At 43.0% G+C, this 18,180-nt stretch overlaps 1 protein-coding gene across 1 annotated transcript in view; it reads left to right on the top strand.

Moving 5' to 3' along the window:
- Positions 1–2,123: 2,123 nt before the first annotated feature.
- Positions 2,124–18,180, top strand: part of Sntb1 (syntrophin beta 1) — a gene marked incomplete at its 3' end in the record, with an annotated part of 258,074 nt that continues 242,017 nt past the window's right edge. Inside the window, 1 exon segment of the mRNA XM_008837985.1 lies at positions 2,124–3,025. Coding sequence (XP_008836207.1) covers positions 2,461–3,025 — 565 coding nt within the window.

Genomic DNA, 18,180 nt, shown 5'->3' with positions numbered 1-18,180 from the left:
GGTAATAAAACCTGGGATTTCACTTCTTCACCTGTAAATGGAGTGATGGTTACAGCAATGGCACCCAAGTATTGCCCAGAGGATTAGGTAAACATGCTTAGAGCAGGGACTGTAATTAGAATGCCACTAGCAAAGCCATCTCTGGTTTCGCACATGTCTCAGGCCTACTGCCCTTCAGTATTTGTCTCCTTTCATTCTGGTGTAACTTCAGCCACCAACATATTTTCCTTCCATAGAGGTGTCCCCACCCAGGAAAAAAAAATGAATGTGCTTAGCAGAGAGTCACAGAAAGGCCGGGCCCAGAGCCTGCCATTTCTCATGGCTAATAGATCAATTACTTTGCAAGTGTGTCTGGAATTCCTTCCACTGCTTGGTCACAAAAGCAAGGTGCTGCTATGCTGGTGAGGATTTCTGGTCCAAGGGCAGGTTGGTTTTGATTTCTCCATCTTCGTATTGGCATTCTGGTGCCTACCTCAACCTTAGTGTCTTGCGTTTGGAATGCAAACACTCAGTGATGCACATGAGACCTCAGCATCCAAAGCAGGCCAGACCTCTGCTAGATTTCATTTCAGACAGTTACCAGCTGTGTTAGTTCCTTGTCTGACCCCACACAACAGTAAAGAACCCCTGAGGCAACTGTCCCTGTGGTGGGCAGGTTTGGATGAAAAAAAATGAAGAGCTTTTTGAAAGCTAGCAGGTTAAAAATATATATATATAAGAATAAGGAAGTTGAAAGCAAATACATTAGTTTAAGGGCTTTGTGTGAGCTGCTGTGACTTCCCTCTCTCGATAAACCTCTGTTTCCATTACATTCTGTGACTGCCTGGGACGCCACTCCTTAGGGATTCCTGTGAGTTTTAAAGCATCCTTGATTAAAAGTATAAGTCACTCTGGTACTAGATAGATGGTTCTTCAGCTGTTAGGAGCACTGGCTGCTTTTGCAGAGGACCAGGGTTTCCATTCCCAGCACCCACATGGCCGCTAACAACTGTCCTTAACTCCCATTCCAGGGAATCTGATGCCCTCTTCTGGCCTCCACGGGAAATGCATGTATGTGGCGAAAAATGCAGGCGAAACGCTCACATACATAAAAGGAAAATAATGTTATTTTTTAAAAAAGTATAAGTCACTCTGGAAAGGACTGCGGCTGTCAGATGATTCCCATCAGTCGGGTGACATACATGTGTTCCCTAAGATCCCCTTCCTCCTCGCACCTTCCAGCATTAGTAAATTTGTAATTTTTTTTCTGAGGACATGAGAGGGAGAGAGCGGTGGGAAGAAAAGTAGATAAGAAAATTGATACACGTTGAGTGAATCCTAAGACCTACTGAGGGTCAGGGGAGAACTTAAGAAGTTCAAGGTCTGGAGAACTCTGGGATGACCAGCTACAGCTTGCATTATGGATAACTGTGGCATTTCCTGGTTGACCCAGGAAGGTAACCAGGAATTACAATACTGTTAACTTGGGAAAATGCAGCTTCAGAGCTAAGTACGCAACTGGCCAAGGAACTTAAGCTGCTCATACAGTTTTGAAAGGGGGCACCTCCTGCATGGGATCTGAGGAAGGAAAGAGAAAGTCTGGAGAAGCATTGGGGTGGCAAATGGGGTGCAGGGAGTATAAGGCAAAGCACAGAACGTAGATTGAGTTGGAAACGTCCTGGGAGTGAGGCAGGCAGGGCCCTGCTGAAATTCACAGTAGAGAAAGCTCTCCAGACTTCCAACTCCCCAAGGGAAAAATGTGTTCAAGAACGGGATAAGGGTACAAGGGTTTAGTCAGGCTTCATTCAACCCTCTAGGGACAGCTTTACTCTGGCTTCTGGGACAGCCTAGGACCTTTCTCCGCAGCGACCTTCCTCCCTAGGGTCCTAAGGAGGAGAATCAGGAAAGAACGGAGGCAGGACACGCACCTGGTAAAGGTGAGGATGTGGGTGAGCATGGAGAAGGGAAGAGTCGTGAAGAAAGAGGGCTGAGTGGAGGTGGAAGGGTGCGGATCCGGAGGGTTCTGGAAGCTGCTGCAAGGTGCAACCGAGGACTGAGGCTCCCGGGTCTGGTCCTGTGCGACGTGAGTGTGACGCTGCGGCGGCCAAACAGGTGAGCGGCTGTGGCCTTGGGTCCCCGCCCCCTGCCTCCTCCCACGGATTCTCCCCGGCACTTCGCTGCTCGGCGGCTCCTCACGGTTTGGGGTTTTGCAACTGGAAGCTGGCTTTTTTTCCCTCCTCCCCTGTGTAGGGCTCTCCTTCTTTTAGGCTGCTCCACCCCACCCAGGATCAGGCCAGGGGGAACCAGCTCAGCCGCCGCTGCCAACTCGCGCCCAGCGCGTCCGCGAACTCCGGGAGCCAAGTCCCGCGTCCTGCCTGCGCGCTGCTCCTCAGTTCCCGCCGCCCGCGGCCTCCCACCCGCACCCCTTCTCCACTTTTCCCCCCTTTTGCAATCACATGGCATTTTAAGAATGCCGGAAAGATGGCGGTAGCGGCGGCGGCGGCGGTGGCTGCGCCGGCTGGCGGGGGAGGTGACCGGGCTCAGAGGAGCGGGCTGCTGGAAGTTTTGGTGCGGGATCGCTGGCATAAAGTTCTGGTGAACTTGAGCGAGGACGCCCTGGTTCTGAGCTGCGAGGAGGGCGCTGCGGCGTACAATGGCATCGGGACTGCCACCAATGGCTCGTTCTGCAGGGGCTCCGGGGCCGGGGGCACCGGTGTCGCTCAGCCCCCGGACTCGCCAGCAGGCGTCCGCACCGCCTTCACCGACCTGCCGGAGCAAGTCCCCGAGTCCATCTCCAACCAGAAGCGTGGCGTGAAGGTGCTGAAGCAGGAGCTGGGCGGACTGGGCATCAGCATCAAAGGGGGCAAAGAGAACAAGATGCCTATACTCATCAGCAAGATCTTCAAGGGGCTGGCGGCGGATCAGACCCAAGCCCTGTACGTGGGCGATGCCATCCTGTCGGTGAACGGAGCAGACCTGCGGGACGCCACCCACGATGAGGCGGTGCAGGCGCTGAAGCGCGCGGGCAAGGAAGTGATGCTGGAAGGTAAGGGGTTAACATCGCACGGACAGGCACGGGAGGACTCATCAGCACCTGCACACTCACGCTCACTAACTCATCCTCCTGTCCCACGGTCCAGGGGTCCGCGGTGCGTGTGTTTTGTAGGGGCTGTGGCAGGCGTGGAGTTTTGACAACTTTTACAACCTGGGGGCAATTCGCCTGTACCCTGGATTCTGTTCGTTGTAGACTCTGGCCCTGGGTGGTGCTTGAAAAGACAGGACAAGCTGGGTTTCCTTGGCCCCATTCGGGTGGATACTGAACGATATTTTCAGGTGTTTCATAGTTATCTGTGCCTGTTGTTTCTTTTCTTTTTAAAAATTTTTTCTGCGGATAATCCAAGTGCAGCATTGAGGCTGGGAAATGGAGCGAAAAATGGAGAGTAGTCCGGATTTATATCCGTCCACGTTGCAAAGCAAGGCCACTGACTAGTGACAGCTCTGATACTTTTCTGCTTTGGCAGAATTTTCCCAGCCGGGGCAGCCCAGCAGTAAAGCCTTGAAAGGTGGAGAAGCCAGAGAGAGGCGGCAGTGTTCGAATGCTAAACGCAACCGCCCTTCGCTCAGCTCCCTGAACTGCGAGCCAGCGCGGCTGCGCCTGATGAACAGTGCCAAAGGCTGGAGAGATGTGGCAGGTTCTCTTCCCCTGCAGGGTGTTCAGCCGGTCAGTCCGGATTCCAGGTTCCTCTGGGTGGAGAGCTGGTGAAGTGGTTTTTCTGTCTGTGTTTCTGGGGTAGTGTGGAATCAACTCTCCAGCTGTAAACAGTTTTCCCTACCTATGAACGTGACCTTAGAAACTACCGCTATAATCATCGCATGTGAACAGAGAAGGAAACACCCACCGATTAGTGCCTGCTTCCGGATGTCTGCAATATGGGGGAAGGGCAGACAGAAGGTAGAAGCAACTGCAGTCTTCTGTCCTCCAGGGCTGGGTTCTCTCTGGCTCTGTAGTACATAGTTCTACCGGCACTAATATCATGCGCTAATTTCATCTATTCTCTCAGCTTCCCAGTATCTACAGATCCAGTTGTTAGGAGATCTTTTATTTAGATAGGGGTCTCTCTGTTGCTTAGGCGCCCAACGACAGTGCATAAATGAGACTGTACTTCGACCGAGACCCTATCATCTAGTGACTGGTTTAAGCCTGCACTTGGGAGGCAGAGGCAGGCGGATCTTTGTGAGTTCAAGGCCAGCCTGGTCTACATAGTGAGTTCAGGTCAGCTGGGACTACAAAAAAAAAAAAAAAAAAAAAAAAAAAAAGTAAGACTTATCAGTTCCCAGTTCACTCGACCGTGGTGCTGGTTGTATGACATGGGAAAGTTCGAAGTTGGGAAACCAACTTTGCTGGCATAGGGCAGCTGATGCAACCTCCTGGTGATCTGATGGTCTGTTTCCCGGCCTAGAATACAGAGGCATTTTTCCCCTTATTTGTCTAGAGGATTTGTGATGTCTTCAGATTTAATTGCCACCCCTGAATCCAAAAAGTGAAAGGCTGTTTGCTTTGGCTTGATGATTAACATAAGTAAACAGAAAAGTTTTCTTGATCTAGTGAGTGTTGGTTTGGGTGACAAGTGGCAAGCAGGATCTGGGGCAAATGTAATTTGGACTATAAACTGCTGGGCACCTGCTCGGCTTGTAATCTTACTGCGAGTCTCCAGGGAGAGGTGGCAAATACAAGTCATTTTTAATTTCAGACACTGTCCCTTGTTGCATCACTTCTCTTCCTTTCTTAGGTTTCAATTTCATGAATAATGACTTGCAAAGAGATTAAAAAGTGACTCTCACCCAAAAAGAGGAAGAAAGGGTGACTCCTTGTGGTTGAAAATAAGCTCAGACCCATTGTGTCCTGGGCGTCCCTAGCCCAAGTTTTCAGAAATTGGAAGCTAGTAAGAGACTAGCTTAATCCCTGAGATGGCTCAGCGATTAAGAACACTGACAGCTCTTGCAGAGGACCTGGGTTCGATTCTCAGCGTCCACCTGATGGCTAACTCTAGTTCCAGGGGAATCCAACCCCTTCTTCTGACCTCCACAGGTATTACATATATGCAGGCAATACATTCACACACATAAAATAAAAATGATGAAATCTTTTTTTTTTTTAAAGAGAGACACAAGTATAGGAAGACATGATTTAAAACATGCTGCCTTATCTTTACCCTCCCTTCCTGCCCTTCCAGCATCGCCTAGCCAGAGATGAAACCCAGGGACTTGTACATACTAGGCAGGCATTCTACCTCTGAGCTTCATTCCCAGCCCCCAAACACAGTGTCTCTTATTTGAAGCCAAGTGTTTATTGTCCTTCGTGGTCCTCAGTAAGGTGTTCCTCAGTAGTGGTCACATACCATCAACTCAAACATCGCAACTGAAAACATCTCAAGCAGAGAGTCTCAGTGAAGGAGCGCATTAGAATCATCTCCAAGGCTTTTAAAACATGCCTACTTCCTTATGTTCAGAAATGTGGGATTTATTCCAGAATCTATGAGGGGATATGGGAATAAAATATGGTTGGACTAGAAGGCTAAAAATATATTTTTATGGCAAATCGTTCTAGTTGAACGGAACACCAAACCATTTCCACAATATTCACCATTTCTGGACATACGCCCTCTAGTGGACAGTTACTGCCTCTGTTGGGGAAACACAGCAAGGGGAAACCCTAACATCAGGTTTCAATCCTCCAGTCTAGGCTTTGATTCCACCACATAATCCTTGTTACCTGCCCGTGCCTGGGTGTCTTCACGTGCCTAGTGAAAATAAGGAAAGTGCTGGACCTGTTTACTTCACAAGGTGACCCTGAGGAAAAGCAAACCGAGATTAAAAGATCAAATACCTGTTCCAAAGTACTTATACATTTTCAATGAAATGGCCCCTCCTGAGAGGGGAATCCTTTCCTCTATCTTACAGGAATTTGTATTTCTCAATTGGCCATTTTAAGGAAGGAATTCTTTATTTTGGCTCTTGGTTTTAGATTATCTATCCATCTATCTACATTAAAACTGTAATATGTGTTAGGACACCATTCCTCTTGGGGCTACAGAAGTTAAACAGGATCTGGAAAAAGAATCTCAATAGCTAAGACTTCTTGAGCACTTAATTTGTGCCAAGCTACACATACTTTCATTTGCTCAGGGACTTCATAAGGCTAATACTATTGTTTATTTTACTAATAAGGAAACTAAAGTTTATCAGCATTCTGTTATCCATTTAAAGCAACAATAACATAGCTAGGAAGCATCAAGGTACATCTGACTTTCAAGCTCATACCTTAACCTCTAGACAAGACTGGTGCCCTCTGCTTCTCCAGGGAACCATGTACCTGAGCCACTTGAAGTCACCAGGCTCCTGGCATCTTCCCCACTTCTTAAATATGCTGAGTTCCTGAGGCGACCCTGAGCAGGAAATAGCAATTGTGTTGTATACTCAAAAGGGAGGGCAGGAAGGAGGATGGAGTTTTATAAACCTAATACACCAAGCATCTGACTATCAAAAAAAAAAAAAAGAGCTGCTGCTATGATAGAGCCCAGCTCTGTAACAGGACAAAGGTAAACAAATGGCCCGCAAGGAGTGGAAACTGTTCATTCAAACTTAATTTGTTAATTGGCTGTACCAGGTAAGCCAATGTTAACCAAGTACATATTAGAATTAAGATCAGAAAATTTCATATGCTTTATTTCTCATTTTAAAGAGAAGAATCAGGGCCTTCTACATGGACCTGTGAGGATATGGGACCCTAAAATTCCATAGCATTGTTCACATAGACTACCATGTGACTGAAATCCTGTGGAGCTGGGGAGAACACAACTGCGTATACATCCTTGGCAATTCTGGGTTGCAAGAAGAGCATTTGTTCTTAGCTGTATGTGTGTGTGTGTGTGTGTGTGTGTGTGTGTGTACATATGCATACATGTGTACATGCACACATGTATGTGTGTACACATGCATATGAAGGCCAGTGTCTAACATTAGCTGACTTCCTTAGTCACTCTTCATCTTGTTTTTGAAACAGGGTCTCTTGTTGAACCTGAAACTCACTGATTTTCCTCGCCAGGCTATCCAGTGAGTTCTAAGGATTTTCCTTTCTGCCTTTTCAGCTCTGAGATTACAGAAGCATTCCTTCATGTCCAGTTTTTACATGAATACTGGGGATCTGAACTCAGGTCTTCGTGCTTGCGTGGTAAGCACTTTAATAATTGAACCATCTCCTCAGCCCCAGTCTTTACTTAGTAAAATAATAACTTGAAATATGTCAACATTCTTATAGCTGAAGCAAGAATAAAATGAATTCATTCAAAATTTTATCAAGATAGAGGAGCTCAGTTCTGAAAGATTCATGTTGAAGTGAGGAGGTGAGGGCAGACCAAAGTTCCCCCTTGTCCCAGTGGGTTCCTATGGAACTGGAGTAGGGAAATAAGAAATTCAAAGGAGAAAGTCAAGGATGGTTCTTGAGGTAAACCATTTCTTCAGCTCTCCATCAGCTCTGCTTCCAGGAGTGTTTGAATGCTGAAATCACTTGGAAAGTCACTCTGTCATCCCTTTGTCTGGTGGGGATGGGGAACAGAAAGCTAGAGATTATGAATAAGCAGTAATTTCTCTGACAGGAATGGAAAAGAACTTTAAGGGTTTTACTTTGTTATGGATGTATTAAGAAATAGCCTAGATTCTTATGTTTGAACATTTTCACTTTTTATGAGTTATTGTAGTTTTGGACTCTGGTTTTTTCATTGAAAAGCAAGGAAACTGGATCAAGCCATCTCTAAATGTTATTCTAGCTTAATTCTTGTTAATTCAGATCCAGCCTATAATTTAATAACAAATTTGTTAATCATTTGTTTTTAAATGAATTAATAAATATTCTCTCCAATTTAAATATTAACATTAAAAAGAAATGATTTTAGAAAAAAGCTTTTAATAGATAAAGCCTACATTGGACTCTTTTAGAGGTAATTATGAGGGAGTTATGTGCTACATGTGTATTGAAAGTCACCGTCTATTTACAGCTGAAGGTGAGGAGGTATGTACATTATCATTCAGAAGCTAGGAAAGTCTTAAGCCTTGAAGGACTTCCCAGGATGTCTAGGGTCCCTGACTCACATCTTAAATGGCAACAACATGGCTCTTGATCATTAAAATGTCTCCATACATTTCTGATTACCACTGGAGAGGCTTTGTGAGCTGCCCTCTTTCTTGAAAATCAGTGTTCTTAAACAATGGTAATTCCATCTTATAATTTCATAGTGCTTAACCTTTCTGAAATTATTTTACCCCTGTAGCAATAGCTAACACTTATATGACAAGGTGCCATGCACCCTTCTAAGCACTTTACATGGATTAACTCGGATCCTCTAAATAACCCAGTATGATTAGAAGCCCTGTTTCACAGTTACGTGTCTCACCAAAGACACACAGTGGGTTAGTGCTGAGTCAGATTCAAGCATAGGCCTTACAGCTTTTGATCTCATAAGCAGCCTTAGGATATAAGCAGACTAGAGGTGCTCATGCTCAAATTGTTGATTAGGAAAGTGGAGTTACAAGAGGTACGATGGCTTGTCCTAATTAGGCTTTCCACTTTCTTATCTGCTGTCTTAATTTTCTATTGTTGCTAACAAGGTATAAGAAACTGTGGTACATAAAGTAATGCAAATATGTAATCTTATTACATTTTTATTTATTTTATGTGGGAGGTGCATATATCATAGCTCATGGATGGAAATCAGAAAACATCTTGCAAGAGTCTTCACTCTCTTCCACCACATGGATTTCAGATTGAATTTAGGTCGTCAGGTTTGATAGCAGATTCCTTTATCTGCTGAGTCATCTTGCCAGCCCTAAATTTATAATCTTAGAAGTCTGGCATGAGTCTAAACAAGAGCTAAAACCACTTACGTCTACTTGCATTCCTTTCTAAAGATCATCAGGGAGAATTTGCCTCCTGGCCTTGAGAGACTGCCCACATCCCTTGGCTGATGGTGCCCTTTCTTTTCAATGTCTCTGGTGATAGGTTGTGTCTTCACCCCATCTAACCACTCCCATCTTTTTTGTTTCCTCTTCTGTTTAAGGATGCTGTGATTACTGACCATATCCAGATGGTGCAGGAAGACCTTCCTGTTTTAAAGTCACATGCTTTGCAAGCTTACTTCCATCTTCAGCCTTTGTTCTTGTTTGCCACGTCAGATAACTTGTTTACAAGATTTGGAGATTAGGACGAAGCATCTTTGAGGAGTAACATTATGACATTATTCTGCCTGCCCAATTAATTTGCTAAAGTGACACTGTGGGAGAGTTTCTAAGTATTCCTTTGAGAATGTCCCCCACTTTTGTAAATAATCCTTTTCTCCATCGTTGCAGCAGAGATTTACATTCCTTTACATATGTATCCATCTGACAGCTAGTTTATTAGTGTCCTCCATGCATCCCACACCACTGGTGCTTTGTCCTCAAGAAGAAACACTCTGGGGCTGGAGACATGGCTCAGTGGTTAACAGCACTGGCTGCTCTTGCAGAGGACCCAGATTCAATTCCCACCACCCACATGGTGGCTAACAACTGTCTGTAACTCCAGCTCCAGGGGATCGGACTCCTTCTTCTGACCTCCTCAGGCATTGCAGGACACAGGTTCACTTACCTGTGTGCAGACAATACACTCATACACATGAAAAAAAAAAAAAACAAATAAAATATTTTTAAAAAGAAGCAACATTCTAGTGACAGATACAGATTATGCAGATACCTACAGAAAGAAGTGCTACCTTAGGGCCACCATAAGTTGTCCTGGTAGTCTATGAGAAGGGTATCTAGACTATCCTTAGAGAGGATGGTAGAAAGCAAATGCTTCCAGGAAACCCCCAAAAGATCTTGTGCATCAGCTGTAACTCATGGGGGCTAAGAGGTTAAAATGTGACCTTCAGACCTTAGTGATAAGAGTGAAGAAAGACTAGAGATATGAAGACACACCAAGCCTATGGAGCTTCTTCCAGAGATGGCCTTCATACTAAATTTAAATGTCATGCTCAGGTTTAATGTTAAGATGAGGAGACACATGCTTCAAATATTAGGTTGTCAAGGCTTCCGAGGAATAACTCAGATTCCTTCCTTGGTCTCATCACTCCCTACACGTAACTTCCCACTCTGAATGCAGTTAAAAGCATTTTCCTCCAGGTTCAGGTTTATAAAGTGGCTTTGCTCACACTATAAATTTGTGATCAAGTCAACCCTCAACAGATGTTTGGGCTGGTGTTAAGATCCCTTTAGTTCATAGGAAGAACTGGAAATGCTAGAGAGTAGGCGACTTACCTAAGGTTTTTTATCTTATTAATGATAGAGCTTCTAGTCAGATAATCCAACAGCTTCTCAAGTTCAACTTGCTGTACACTAAGGATCTCAAGCCAAAGAGGTGTCAGTCATGAACCCTGATTACAGGGAATCTGAAGTATTTAAGGACTCTGGGCATTGGAGGCTGACTGTCCAGGATTAGTAATAGTAAACTGATAGGAATAACAGTAAAAATTAATATGACACTAGAACAGTCCTGGCACATCAGGCTATTAAAATAGGTCAGAAAGGAAATAATGGAAGGATAATAGATGTGTAGAAAGTAAGAGGAAGGGGAAAAGGAAAAAGATGGAGAGGACAAGGAGGGACAGAAGGGAGACGGGGGGGAAGGAAGAGGAGGAGAAAGGGAGGGAACTGAGGACGATAGCTAACTCTTTTTTATGACTCCCTCCTTCAGCACTCAAAGTGAGTTATGGTAAATACACTGTACCTTGCTCTGTAGAGAGCAGAAGCAAAGATGTGTCTTTATAGACTAGGGAAACACTTACTTAACATAGACCCATCTTGAAAGACAGTTGAAGAAAGTGGAGCCAGACATGATCTTAAAAGTTACAGGAAAAAGTAATTGCCCTCTTAATGTTAAATTTATAAGCACTTTTCTCCCCCTGTGGCTCAGGGGCCCACAATTCTGAATACGTAAGAATGCTTTCTACCTGAGGAGTTGAAATGTCTGCTTGGATATTTTAATTGCTTCTTTTTAAAGCTTATGTATCTCTCTGAGGATTCAGACCATATTCCTCCAGTGAGGCTGATGGGAACAGGCCTTCCATCTCCTTTCTGTGGTGATGGGTAATGTTCTCCATGTTCAGTAGTGTGTTTTAGTGGTCACACCGTGTAGTATGTATTAAAAATAACTCACTGCACACAGCTCCATATTTGTGAACAGCATCTAATTGAAGCTACCAGTGGTCTGCTTAGTGAAGGAAAATTATTATCGAACCGCTACTGGCCTACTAAGCATTCTATTTTAAATGATGCATTTCAAAGCAGTCAATGTTAAAGAAAAGCCAGAAGTTCCCCTGCATTTATACCAAGCGTTTTATATACCAAACCTCATTACCCACTTCACTGGCCTTGATCTATAATAGTTCTTGCCTTCAGCTCTAGCCTGCAGACTGAGACTTAAGTGGAAATATATATTTCCCACCATGAAATCCAAGTCCTAACAGATCCATGCAAATGAGCTTTACTCTCAAAGTGGGCTAGACAAGAAGGAAAAGTTAGTGGTTGAGAATGCTTGAAATGGAAAATAAAGTGATGACCCATGCTTAAGCACAGTATTTTTTTTAAGCCACTGTTCATCTTGTGGCTTAAAGCATTATTCTTAGCATGCTAATAAGCATGGGAAAACTTATCTAAAACATGACTGTACTGCTATGCTTAACCAATCCAGTTTACTGTGTCACCATTCAAACTGCCATGGTCTCTTTTTACCCCTCACTCTTTTTTTTTTCTCTGCAGTGCAGTGGTTTTGAGGATGGGTCCTCGGGTTAAGTCTGTCTAGGCTTAAATTCCCATCCAACCTCTTCTTAGCTGTGTGATCTCCCTCAAGTCCCTTAACTACTAGTGTCAATTTATCAGTAACATTTTTCTTGGGTTTGTTGTGAAGAGTAAAGTGGTTATATATGAAAAGCAGTTAGCTCATTGCCTGGAGCTTAATAAAGACTAAATCATTGCCAACTATGTCATATCACATGCTTAACCAAGTATTGTATTATTTTCAAATAGAAAGTTCAGGCGCATAGGTTAAAGAGTTTAATTACACTTTTGATAAAGTCTCTTGCAGATACAAGGAACAATTTTCCGACCTGAATGGTTGATTGGCAAAGCAAACGTTCAGGGAGAGTTCATTGACTTTGTTTGTTTGTCTGTCTGTTTGAGATGGGGTATCCCAGTAGCCTCAGCTGACCTGGAACTCGCTATGTAGACCAAGCTGACCTTGATCTCTCAGAAATTTGCCTGTCTCTGCCTCCCAAATGCTGGGATTAAAGGCCTCTGCCATGAGAGGCTCGAGTTCATTGACTTTGAAGGGACCAGAGTTATGGTCTCACAGGGGTTCATATTGTTGATGGCTTTTAGTAACTTCACATGCTCTGTCAACCAGTCCACAGTGTAGGCGGCTGTGGTTTGGAGTGGGCGAATATGGAATCTGTATTAAAATGCTGATCACGCAGGAAACATAGAAAAAAAACTTTTGTAAAGAGAAAACCAACAAACAAGGATTTACCCTACACAGCAAAATTCAGACTGCAAAAAAATTACAGAAATGGGAAAATTTCATTAGCAAAAAGAAACCAAAAGTTTCTTTTACTAAAACTTAAAATTTATGAAGCTGTTTTTACGCAAATTAATATAAATGTACTCATATAACTGCTATTAAAACAGGGTTATATTTCTTTTTTTATTTTATTTATTATTTTTATTTTATGTGTACATGTGAATTGCCTATGTGGTTAATATTAGGGTGTCTAATCACAACATATTCTGGAAGCTCTATGATCTACCTGAGTCCCACCAGATTCAATTATATTTCTTTTTTTATTTTATTTATTATTTTTATTTTATGTGTACATGTGTATTGCCTGCATGTAGGTAAGTGCACCTGTGTCCTGCAATGCCCGCGGAGGTCAGAAGAGGCTGTCAGATCCCCTGGGACTGGAGTTACAGTTGTTAGCTGCCACGTGGGTGCTGGGATTTGAAGAACCAGTGTTCTTAACTGCTAAGCCATCTCGCCAGCCCCCACTTGGTTTTATTCTATTACACAGCATTGTATTTTATGGAATCCAAGAGGTCACCCAGTGAGAGATGTATCATGTTTGTGTTTCTGTAAGAAAGAAAGAATTGTCTAAGATGAGGAGTCAATAAGGTAGCTGCTTAAAATTAGAGCAGTAAATGTCATTCCCTGCTCTGCAAGGTAAGAAGGAAAGGAAGTGCATCCTACAGATGGGAACAAAAGTGCAACATGTCGCTCTCTAATTTGGTACTTGTAAAAGAGAAAGGGAAATGTCTCCCTTGAGGTCTTGAATAGCATATCTGTTCTAATAAATATTTAGTTTTGAACTTACAATGTTATTGTACATTTAGAAAATGTTCAGATAGATAATGTGAAGAGGCTTCAGGTTGGGTGGCCCTGAGTGAAGGACAGGGGTAGCTGTCAATAGCCTCTGAAAGAGCTAGCTGAGTTTCCACACAAGCACCCGGTGACTTCAGACACCAGAGGTTCAAGGCACGTTCTCAAAGTCAGAAACAATAAAGTATGAAAAAAAGAAGTTATTTGAAATGATTAAGATGTAGGCTAAATATATAACAGTATTCAAATAATGAAATTTCTGTTGTTAAGTTCAAGCTTTTTGTTTGTTCTTGTCTTGACATTAATTTTGTAATTTTTAGGTTGGCATCCAAAATACTAAGTTTCACTGTGACATTTTCACACATAAACATCATTTTACTTTGCTCATATTTGACCCCCATACTCTCCTACCCCATCCTCCCTAACTTCTTCCCACTGGTCCCCATTGCCCCTCCTTTTCTTTCATGTCACATATATAAATGTATGTACATATGCATAGACAGACAGATTGTGCCTAGGAGAGGTGATATGTGAGGTTTGTCTTTCTGAGACTGGTTTATTTTAAATAATGTGATGAAATCTGGTTCCATGCAGATAATATAATGTCATTCGGCTTCACAGTTGAATGAAACTGCATTGTATATATAAATTGTATTTTCTTCATCTCTTTGCCTGTTGTATATCTAGGCTGACTTTTTAACATGGGGCCTTTTTGGTAGGATGAAGCAACAAGGATACTAGAAAATGAGATGAGTCTCCTGTTCTTCTAAAATTAAATACTTCAGAGGGAAGAGCAGTGGAGAGATAAGTTGCATTGCATAAATTAAAGATACATCTCATAAAATAATAATAAATTATAGGACAGTAAGCTTTGCCACACAACTCACAGAATGACCAAAAAAGAAGGCATTACGGATACCAGAGACTATCTCACTATCTCACAGAAGAGGTGACTGACTCCATGTAGTAGGGCTACATAAGCAAAGTGTGATAAAATATAGGCAGTTATTTGGTTATCTGGGGCCTTGCACTTTAAGTACTTTCATCTGAAATATTCTTTCATCTACAATGAAGATCAAGGTTAATGAGTCTCTTTTGTTCACAATATTTTTATATTTTTCTCTGTTCTCTGCTTCATTTTGAGAAATTTTCTAAATTAATAAAAATGTTTATAGCATTCTTTTGTCTGCACTTCCCCGCACTGTCTCCTGCCTAGAATAGTAGAAACTTTCCATTGTTTCCCAGAATACCAAACTTAGAACCTTAAAATGTAATGCTAGTAGTATTTTAACAGAAGTGCATACACTTTAATATTCTGAATACTACTGTTTCTTGATGGATCAGTCTTAAGCATTATGGGCCAAATCAGTCTGTGTTTACAAAGTCATGACCACGCTAATGTTGTTCTGCTGACTCCTGGAGGCCCTGCCTCTCTCACTAGCCTCTTCTTGGCCTGGTGTGTTAGCATCCTTCTTCCCTGGTTATCCTGGATTTCCCCTGTGTCTGTTCCTGGTGACACTGTCATAATCACTGTCAGTTTACATCTTCACTTTTCTGGAACACATTCTCCAGCTATGTCCTGAAAAAGATGTTAGAGACATAATGCCCAAAAATGTTTCTGGAAGATTCTCTTGCTGAATTGGTAATATGGATATGATACTCTAAAATACCTATCATTTTTTTTTCTTCAGTGGCTTCTGTAGTTGCTGGTAAAAATCTTACACCATTTTTATTTTCATGCTTCTAAATGTGATATTTGGTTTTTTTCTGAAAATATTTAATAACCTCTTTCTGTTACTGATAGTCCAAGTTGTGTATGGGAATTTAGTTTGGTATGGGGCTTTTGTTAATCAATTTTCCAAGCCTTCAATGGGTGCCTGATGGCTAAAGCTGTATATGAGGGGGTACCCCAAGGCTCAACATTGAAACTGTGGACTGTGACCCTGTGTGGGGGTTGCATAATTGAATATTGGGGTGGTGAAAATCTGGTAATAATGAGAGGTTTCTGAACACATAACAATCAAAGTTTAATTCAAAATCCAACGTGATTACTCTGAGGTGTTCCTGGCAGTGCTCACTTGTGTTACATGGAAGAACTTAATTACAGCCTTAGTTCTGGACACACGGCACTGTGTGCCACCACGCCATGCAGCCCAGGTAGTGCTCCTTGAACCTCCTCAGCTCAGACTGGAGACCACTGCATGTTATGAGTTGCAGTAGTTTTACTGTTCAGTTTTCTGCTGTTCTAGAAATGCAATGGTTTCATTACAGTAAACAAAGACTTTTAGCGTTTTGCTACCATCCATTCCTTAGCACGTAAGTTTCAAATTAGTGTATCTTTGCATCATATTGTGTTAGATTATTTGATTTTTAAAAAATTACTGTTTGAGTTACTGACTTGAGTTTCATGGAAAGTTTCAAAAAAAACCCTGACTTGAGATAAGGACAGAATTTCAACAATTTCTAAATGATCTGAAACATTATTTTGCCATTCGTACTATGTATTTATGCAAATCAATGTTCTTTTTATTTTATTTTATTTTATTTTTATTTAATATCCATGAGTCCTTGCCTGTATGTGCATGGGTCGCTTCCCAGGGCCCACAACCCTGAAGAAAACTGACACCCCCCCTCCAGAATCCATCAGTTGCCAGTAGCTCCTCAGATAAGGGTGGGAGTTCATGAGCTCCTCTCCCCTCAGTGCTTGGATACTGTTTGGCTTGATCTTGGCCAGGACTTGTGCATGCACCAGTGACATTTTGGGGAGGTAGCTTTTTGTTGGGATGGAGGGAGGAGGTCATCCTTCAGATTATAAACATCTTATAATTATCTTGGCTTTTAATTGCAAGTGCCATCTTTTCCTACTAGTTCTAACAAACAGACTTTCTCCAGCCATTCCAAAATATCTCCTGGGGAACAAAAGACCACCTTTAAGAGGTTCCAGGGTACAGCTAGAGCACTGGTTCCCAAAGTTGGCCAGACTTTGATGATTCCTGGAAAGGTTTAAAAGTCCTTCTGACTGTTACTTCTCAAAGAGGTCTAAATTGGGGTTCATTCCAGGCTTTAAGAAGTTTAAATGTTCTCCAGGTGGGGTGTGTGTGTGTGTGTGTGTGTGTGTGTGTGTGTGCGTGTTGCCATGAACAGCAAAGTGGTAAAGCAGTGTATAAGAATCAGGAATGTCAGGGCTTATTGTAAATGCAACTGTGAAGGTCTAGTATAAGCTGAACAACTTAAGCTACTTTTGCCATATGGATGAATTCAACTTTTTCTTTTGTTTAGAGCCTCTGGGTCCTGAGGATTGATTCTTATTTATTTGTCTTTTGGAGCACACATAAGATATTAATAGCATACCTCTCTTTTGCTAGTACTATTCCTGTTGTGACCACAAGGGAAGTATTGCATCACAGAATGATAGTCAAAAGCTAAGTGTGGAACAGAGTAAATGAATTAGTTCCTTGACCTTGTATAGAGGACTCACCTGTCCAGGCCTCCAGTTCTCATTGGTGACATGGGAATACCAATGTTGCTGCATAGGCGGGCACGAGACTAAAGTCATCGATGCCGAACTTAAGACAGTAGCTGACATGCAGAGTTTCAAGTGTGTTGGTTATCACTGTGACTTGTTTTCTTTCAGTCGGCTGTCTACTCCTTAGAAAAGCAGCCAACTTTAATGTATCTTAACACTTCAATGAAATCAACAGAATTGGCCTGTTGGTAATTTTCCATTGGTTGTTGGTGACTGGTCATAGCAGGGATTGGGCAAAAGTAAAAAACAGGTGGATTTGGTTTGTGAAATATAGACTTTGTTATAGGCGTGTGCGCGCTGGGCTCTCGGGGTCCCTGCACGCACTTCCCGGATGACACGGCGGGTCCGCAGGCTTCCCCACCATGCGTCTGGAGGAAGGCAGGTCTGGCCCCGCAAGCTTCTCTGGCAGGCTGCACGTTCGGTGGCACCGCGGCTTGTGTCTCCTGGATGCGGCAGCTGGCCACGGCTTTTGGTGGTGAAAGTTCCTCTGCTACTGGAGCGTTGTCCAGCCGAATCCTGTCCCTATTTCACCTGTGTACTTTTCTCAGGAAGCGAGGTCCACTGGCCACTGGACCGCGCGGGAAGGACAGCGAAAAAGGACATCTCCTCTTTTGATTAAAATATGAAGAAGTGCCATGCCAGCCCTAAGGGTCAACTCATTTCATCTCGGGAGAATCCAAAGTTTGATAACTGACCATGACCTGTTTCCGTGGTGATTTTTAGCAAATGACAGTAACTGCCAGCAAGGTTGCTAAGCCAATAGATTACAAAGTTTTTGAGAGTGTTAACATTGGTTTCAACAACATTTGATTCATTTACAGAGAAACAGCATCTTTCCCCATATCATATAGTCCCCATGTTCAACAGTTATCAAGTCCAATGTTCTTTTATTGTGAAGCACAGTTCTGGTGAGAGAGTTCATTTGTTGTTGGAGAAACTTCAGGCTGTCAGTCACGAATGTCACTGCTTGGTTCAACTTGTCTTCAGCCAAGGCAGAATCAGATACAGCTTGTTGTCACGGCAACGCCTCCAGCCTCCAGTGTAAGATAGGTCTCTGCCAGTGGGGGGAGGAGGATCTTCTCTCTGCTAGCAGCTGTGTAGGAAAAAAAGCTTCTCACACCTGAAATGTAATAGTTAGCCAGGTGTTTGAATCCACTTAGATGAAAGTCAGTGAAATCTTTTTCTGTTCCTGGGTAGAGAAGGGTGGTAGCTGGTACTG

Source organism: Nannospalax galili, unplaced genomic scaffold (genome assembly GCF_000622305.1).
Source record: "Nannospalax galili isolate Female #2095 unplaced genomic scaffold, S.galili_v1.0 scaffold17, whole genome shotgun sequence".
Taxonomy (NCBI): domain Eukaryota; kingdom Metazoa; phylum Chordata; class Mammalia; order Rodentia; family Spalacidae; genus Nannospalax; species Nannospalax galili.
The sequence above is the reverse complement of the archived record's forward strand: the minus strand, read 5'-3'. Positions and strand labels throughout refer to the sequence as shown.